The 7,976-nt window shown below is 37.7% G+C and overlaps 1 protein-coding gene across 1 annotated transcript; it reads left to right on the top strand.

The window, feature by feature from the left end:
• The first annotated feature begins 1,524 nt into the window (after positions 1 to 1,524).
• On the top strand, positions 1,525 to 3,880 carry LOC110869441 (biogenesis of lysosome-related organelles complex 1 subunit 1). Its single transcript, XM_022118697.2, has 3 exons — positions 1,525 to 1,737; positions 1,827 to 2,032; positions 3,651 to 3,880. Exons 1-3 carry the CDS (start codon positions 1,584 to 1,586, stop codon positions 3,738 to 3,740), a joined length of 450 nt encoding a protein of 149 aa, XP_021974389.1. The 5' UTR covers positions 1,525 to 1,583; the 3' UTR covers positions 3,741 to 3,880.
• The last annotated feature ends 4,096 nt before the right edge of the window (positions 3,881 to 7,976 follow it).

Genomic DNA, 7,976 nt, shown 5'->3' with positions numbered 1-7,976 from the left:
GACCAAAAACAGAAAGGGGACCCTCTGGCCCCTTAAAAGCTTCACCTATGACATTACATATATACGACTCAATTTCGAGTTTTTGATATTAAACCCAAATCCATCTGAATTCAAACTTGTAATTTACGAACGACTCGTTTAAGCTCTAGCCGTATCCAAATATACGTGAAAAATGAGATATTTGAGAAAAAAAATTATTCAACGTATACAAAGTTAACTTGCGGGAATAGTGTTTTTCACCGATTGGGTGAAATAGGAGGGGGTCACCATTTATTGGCTCGTATGAGCGGCAAAGATTATAGTGCGAGGCAGCTGCCTGACACTCTTATATTAGCCCAACAAATTTACGATTTTATCCCGTTCTAAATTTACATTTTTGCCATGAGTTTAAAATTATGATTTTACCCTCCACTTAAAAATAAATTTACGCTTTTGCTCTCAGCTAAAAATATCAATTTTGCCCGCGGTTCAAAATTACCATTTTGCCCCGTTTAAATTTACAGTTTTGCCATTAGTTTTTTTTTCCTTAAAATTATGATTTTGCCATTAGTTCAAAATTATGTTTTTACCCCCACATAAAAATAAATTTACGCTTTTGCTCCCAGCTAAAAATTCCAAATTTGCCATCGGTTCAAATTTACGATTTTGCCCCGTTTAAATTTACAGTTTTGCCATTAGGTTTTTTTTCTCTCAGCCAAGTTACGATTTTGCGCTCAACTTAAATTTACATTTTCTCCATCGTTTTTGTTTGTTTTCCTGGTTAAACTACAATTTTGCCCCCAGTGAAAATTACAGTCATGCCGGCATCTGCCTGCGGCTCCCTCATTGGTCCATTTAATTTACGATTTTATCACTGAATGAAAAAAAATGATTTCGTCCTCAGTTCAAAATTACGTTTTTACGATCGTTTTAGTTTTTTTAGCAAAACTATAAAAGTTTGTTTTAATTGGTTGACCCCGTTTAATTTTTTTCGGTGTCAAGGAGCTGCCTAATACTCGCTCATTAGTCCTGAAAAATCATAGTTTTGCCTTGAGCCGAAAATTACGGTCTTATTATCGTTTTAGTTTTTTTTTCTTAGCAAAATTATCGTAGTGTTCTTTTAATTGATTGAGAATTATTCGGACATTGCCCCGCAACACGGGCGGGGCAACTACTAGTTATACACACAATTTGTATATAGTGAATAGTAAGTACTTTGTTTATTTATTTATTTATTTATTTATTTATTTTTTGTTTGTTAAGTTTCAGTTTTACTTCTTATATCATAAATAACATATGTCCTTAACTAATTTAAGTTTTTAATCATTTTATTTTTCTCTATTAACCTTCGTTCCTTAGTTTTTTTTTTTTTAAACCTAAATACGCAGCCACGTTTATATTTTGTTTCTCGGCGCTCCAGCATAAGTTTCGTTGAAACAGAGTGGTATTCAAAATAAAGCTTTTATTTTATTGGTATCGTAAATTATAGCGAATGCCATTACCTTACCATGCGGATATAGTAACGGATCAAACCGATATCGTCAATACAACGAGTGTCTAACATTTGTTTTTATGGTTAGCTATGGTTGCACCAGAAACCTAAAATGAGTTCACCGCGAAGACAACCGGTGCGTGCGCGCACAAAACCCTCACCGGAGATTAATCGACCGGAAGTTCAATCAGGAAGTCTGGAATCTTCGCTACTCCGGCTAGTCAACGATCATCAAACCACCGCTACACGGCTCCGTGAACAAACAGGTAGATTCAATTCATTCACTTTTCTTTTTCGAAACGTGTAATTTTGAGGAATTTGATTATTAACTGTTTTTAACCTAACAATTTGACAGAGAAATCGAAGAAAGAGGCGATCAAAAGCGCCTCTCGTGTATCCGATCTGTTAGTTGAGGCGGTTAATGGAGGTGTTGAAGAATGTTTTGTGAATGAGAAGCGTATCGAAGTCGAAATTCGAGCTTTGAAGGCGACTGTTATGCGATTTGCGAAGCAAACCGATCAGTGGCTTGCTTCAACTCATGCGATTAATAACGCTATTAAGGTTCGTGTAGTGTTATTAGATGATAATTGTTAATGTTTTTGATACAATTGTTTAGTTTTATGGTTAATCCAACTATAGATATTTGTGTCACTGTTGGCTGTTGCATTATATTTGAGGCATTTTACTGGATTGACAGCTTAATTATGGAAAATAGATTCCCTATGATAAAATCATGTCATTTTTGCTTTGATGTTGAACTTTTTATAGATGTTACTTTCAAAATTTATGATTGATCTCTTAGAGTAGTGTTACATTCTGGCTCAGACAACAGCGGTTCGAATGCAAAGGTCGAGGGATTGGGTTAGGATATGGCTAGTTTGGATACAGAAACACTACCGAACCAAACTGTAGGGCTGTGATGTCAAGCAAGCTAAGTAGTTAATGCGGTAAAATATTGGATATCGGTTATTTTAATATCTAAAATTTTTATATATAGCAATTTAGTTAACACTAACAATTCAGTATACTCTCCTACCATTAACAAATTAACCTTTTGCGACTTGCAAAACACCAACAATTGTAGCAAGTAGGAACTCATTAGTCATTAAGTCTTAAAAGTTAAAACACTAATAGCAGCATTAAGAAGAAAGACGAATGATAGAACTAAGAAGAAGGGTACTGATATCGAGAAAATCGGTGATATATCGGTCAAATATTGGTCAATATTGCCGATATTATCGGTACGGATATTCTGACCGATATTTTGCACCAATATCCCGATATATCACTGATATATCGGGATATTAACTACATAGCAAGCAAGTAAGCTACATGGTCAGGATACAGATTCATCACAGAAGGGTCAGAAATGGGGCCCAAGCTCAAAATAAAACTGATAGAACCATGGTTTATTTGAGATGTAGTCATGTAGATTCACCACTCAAACGAACCAGTAGGGCTGGATAGAGGGCATGAACAACCTGAGATACAAATTTACCGAGCTAGTTCGTAGGGCAACGATAAATTTAAACTAAGATATAGATACACCATTTAGATTGAATATAGGACCTGAGATCACCATTCAGTCTCCATGATTGATTTAGCATTGGATAAGGTTTTAACCCACGAAGTATGAGTTAAAACAAACACTTTTTTTCTACTAATTCTTCTCTGCATTTCAAATAAGCTTTAATGGAAATAAAACAATGGAAATAAAGTGCATAACAAAAGCACATGAACTCCACTAACTAACTGCTGGAAGAAAAGAAATAAACGTGCGGAAAATAGAAGGCAATAAACGTGCAGGAATTAAAGACATGTAACTGTCCTGCAAACAAGTAGGATTTCTGAGCTATCAGTTATAAATTGAGTTGCATACTGCATATATATTCATACTCTCTCTTATCTAAACTTTGAATATCAATAATTTTTTTCCCACAAAAATTCGTTTTATCAAGCACGCTATATCTTTGTGACATGCTTATTTTATAAAATGGAGGCTAGTTTGTTCATTGATGTATTAATTGATTGATGTTGAACCATGCGTCCATACTTATGAATAATCGTTTTCACTAGCTTTCTTGAGAAATTATACTGTTTAGAGTCTAGACTCTAGAGTTCAGCTTATCATTGTGAGAGTTTATTTTGTTAAGTGATGAAATTATATTTGGTTGCACAGGAAATAGGGGATTTTGAGAACTGGATGAAGACAATGGAACTAGATTGTAAAAGCATTACAGCGGCCATCTCCAACATTCACCAGTCATGATATTATGTCGAACTTAACTCACTAAACCCGACTACGTGTCAGTTAACTTCTGTTTGCCCACTCTGTTTTCTTCCGTTATATGTATTTATCTTAACATTATGAAAGAAATGCCAACAAAGTGATTGTCAGTCTGCAGTGTTTCTGAATTGATCATGAATGGGTCGTATTCGGATAATGTTATGTTGTAGCGGGCAGTAATAGTCTATGTTCTAGGAAGGCTCATATGGGTTAAATCAGAAGCAATCTCTTGCATTGCTAGCAAATTTGGGTATGGACAACAAAGAGTTTGAAGAGGATAGAGATGTCAATGGGTTGGGTTTTGGTAGCCTGAGTCTTGTACCCAATTTGTAAACCATATCCATGCCTGATCACATACCGATGAGGTTCCCATTTGCTCGTTAAATGTCGGGTTCATGGGTTTTTTTTCTCGCGGATTACTGGGGTCCCCTTTTATGAACTCGTGCTGTTAAAATTTACACGAAGATATCCCAATCTCCCAAAACCTTGTCTCAGTCTCACCCCTAATACAGACTTGAAATATCACATACTCAAAAGTACAATTCTAAGCTTCTATCAGTATTTCATATTTAATAATTTCAACTTCTAACAATTTCAAAAAATTCTCGTTTGTATATTTACAACATGTTTAGTTTTTGGTAACCTAACAGGTACCGTCTGATACCATACCTAGGTATCGTTTGATTCCATACTTGTCCAAACCCGTAAAAGAAGTTATAACTAATCTCATATCCGCTCATGTACTCGAATACCGTCTTAAATGTTTCGGGTATAGGTTTTTTTGTAGGTTTTTATTTGGCGATATTTGAAAGTGTTGTTAGGCCACACCAATAATGTACACTTTTGAAAGGTTAGGCAATCTTTCAGCAACGAATGAATTAATCTATTATGTGAAAGGGGAAATTAAGGCTTCTTAATAATGTGGATTTTGGGTATCATGAATTATGTTCTACAAATTTGTGGCTCTTTTGCCTATCATCTTATCTACGGTCCAATCGGATTTCGGACACGTACCCTTTAGATTCTTTAATTCGTGGCTCGAACTTCATGGTTTCATGAATTATGTTCTACAAATTTGTGGCTCTTTTGTATTCACAGGACTCGAAGATCTAGCTTTGGCAGTCAAGTTGAGATGGTTAAAAAACAAAATCCAAAATATGGATAAAGGAAGAAAAGTGCAGATCGGACGGTTTATATGGCAACAGGAAGAGGCGTGTGGCGGCCCTTGATAATTTGGCGGGCGACCGTTTATTGGAAGCGGATGAACTACGAGAAAGGGCTGGCTGAATACAAAAGCTATGTGGCGGAGTGTGATCGTTTAAAACAGATGGATACACGGCAAAAATCGCGGGCGAGATGGGCCATCGAGGGTGATGAGAATTCTGCGTTTTTTCATCAGATTATTAATTCGAATCTTAGCAACAATCGAATTAATGGTCATAGACCATGCGTAGTGGGGCGTTTTTTTTAAAAAAAAAATTTACCCAATCACGCCTAATAACGCCCCTTCCCCACTACACCTGGGCGTTATTGGGCGTTATCTTGCAAAAAATGCTTCTTGGCGTGGTTTGAAAAACGCCGAATAGGGAAAAGGTTGGCCAATCACATTAGAGATTCCATTTGCTTGGCCAATAAGATTTTTAGGTGTTTTTTTTTTTTAATTTTATTTTACTACAAAACATATTGCCCAATAATGTCCCATCCCCACTACACCCATTTTAGAAAACGCCCAATAATGCCCCATTGCTGACTGGGCTGCCACATGGTGTAAAACGCCCAAGGGTATCAAGTTGCCCACTACACATGGTCTTATGGTGAATGGGGTATGGGAAACTAATCCATTGGTCATTAAAGAGATTTTCTATGTTTTTTCTCCAAGCAATTTAAAGACCCCATGGAGCACAGGCCTGGTATCGTATGTCCAAATCTTAATACAATCACGGATACGGAAGCGGCATCTTTGGAAGCTCCATTCTCTATCGTGGAGATCAAGAATGCTATTTGAGAATGTGCCGGGGATCGGGCCCCGGGACCTAATGGTTTTAACTTCAAATTTATTAAGAGATGTTGGGATGGGATACAAAATGATTTCATCAGGCTTTTCGATTGCTTTTACTCGGAGACTTCTCTAAACTGTTGTTGTACAACATCTAAAGGACCCCGTTGGTCTATCCGACTTCCGTCCTATTAGCTTAATCGGGGTGATAAATGAAGTGATATCGTAAGTCTTGGTGAATCGGCTTAGGGGTGTGATTGGGAATTTAATCTCGGAAGAACAAACGGCCTTCTGGCAGGGAGAAGTATTATGGATGGTCCTCTTATGCTAAATGAGATATTGGGATGGCTAAAGAAATCAAAAAAGAAAGGAATGTTTTTTAAGGTGGATATAAATAAGGCCTATGATTCAGTTTTAATTGGGCGTTTCTCAACTCAATTATGGCGCAAATGAACTTTCCGAGTCAGTGGAGAAGTTGGGTTATGGCTACGTTAGTTTCGGCTAGGGCCTCAGTTTTAGTTAATGGTTCGCCAACGATGGAGTTCGTGTGTTCTCCTGGCCTTAGGCAAGGGGATCCACTTTCTCCTTTTCTCTTTGTCATCGCCATGGAAGCGTTATCCGGAATTATGAAGACGGCCGGCTCCATTGGTTTATTCAATGGGCTCCGGTGTACAAGTAATGGGCCATATATCTCACATTTTTTGTACGCGGACGACGTTATGTTCATTGGGGAGTGGTCTTCCGAGAATGCTCTAAACCTCCGCAGGATTCTTAGATTCTTTTACCTAACATTCAGCCTAAAAGTGAACTTATCAAAGTGTAGTGTGTATGGTATTGGGGTGACCGATGACCAAATTCAAAACATGGCGTCCATCTTAAATTGCAAACATGGGTCGTTTCCCTTTAAACATTTGGGGTTGTTAGTTGGTGCAAACATGAACCTTGCTCGTAATTGGAAACCGGTGGTGGAAGTTTTTAAATCTCGGCTTTCGATTTGGAAGGCGAAGCAATTATTGTACGGAGGGAGAATTACTCTTTTAAAGTCGGTTCTAAACCCCTTACCGACATATTATTTATCCCTTTTTAAGGCACCGGCCAAAGTTATTGAGTATCTCGAGAAACTTAGGAGGTTTTTTTTTTTGGGGGGGGGGGATCAGAAGAAATGGCAAAGATGAACTGGGTCACTTGGGAAAAAACAATTGCTCCCGTTGAGTATGGTGGCCTTGGGTTCGGGTAGCTTAAAGATGCAAATTAAGCTATGCTCGCCAAGTGGTGGTGGAGGTTTATAACTGAAAAAGAAGGCCAATGGAGGAAAATAATTTGGGCAATACACATAATTCTAGATCGTGGATAGCTATTCCGGCAAAGATTTCAATAACCGGGCCTTGGAAGCAGATTATTCAAGTCCAAGAACAATTATTAAAGAGAACTTGCATAGGGCAATAAAAGTTCTAGTGGCAGATGGTTTGAGCACTTTGTTTTATGGTTTGAGCACTTTGTTTTGGCTAGACAGATGGATGGGGGAGCTAACACTACACCGTCTCTTTCCTCGATTATTTGTATTAGAAAAATATAAACTTTGTAATGTGGCAGATCACATTAGTCAACATAACTCCGGGATTATTCTTCATTAGGATTGATCTAATCCTAATTTTGGCAGCAGCGAACAACAAGAATTGGGGCCTTAACTGGATTACTAAGGTCAGTATCCTTCGCGACCGGCAAAGACAGGTGTGTTTGTCAGCTGGACACATCAGGTATTTTTTTTGTCTCAAGTATCAAACGCATACTCAGCTCGTTCAATAAAACAAGGATCGATCGTGCGTTTGTGTGGAATAATTGGGTCCCAAAGAAAGTTGGAATCGTGGCTTGGCGGACGGTAATTGAAAGATTTCCAACTAGGACGACGCTTGTTATGTGACAACCCTCACCAAATCAGGTATCCATACGAATTAATTAATATTAAATACTGCTTAATTACTGTGCTTGCTTACAAATATGGTAAAACTGCTACTTGAATTCTGATACATACACTTACTTGCAACATACTTTATTAACTGTCACTCAATCATTTACATACAGAACTTTAGTTACAAACATGATGCGCAAAAGCACAGTAGCACAATAAACGGATAACCCAGTAAACGTGCTGACATAGCAAGCACCAGGCAGGTACTGCCTCTAAGGCCTGTATGAGCCGGGAATAGTTTACTACACTAGTA

This window comes from Helianthus annuus, chromosome 1 (assembly GCF_002127325.2).
Source record: "Helianthus annuus cultivar XRQ/B chromosome 1, HanXRQr2.0-SUNRISE, whole genome shotgun sequence".
NCBI classification, from domain to species: Eukaryota; Viridiplantae; Streptophyta; class Magnoliopsida; order Asterales; family Asteraceae; genus Helianthus; species Helianthus annuus.
Note: the sequence above shows the minus strand (reverse complement) of the source record. Positions and strands in the feature narration are given on the sequence as shown.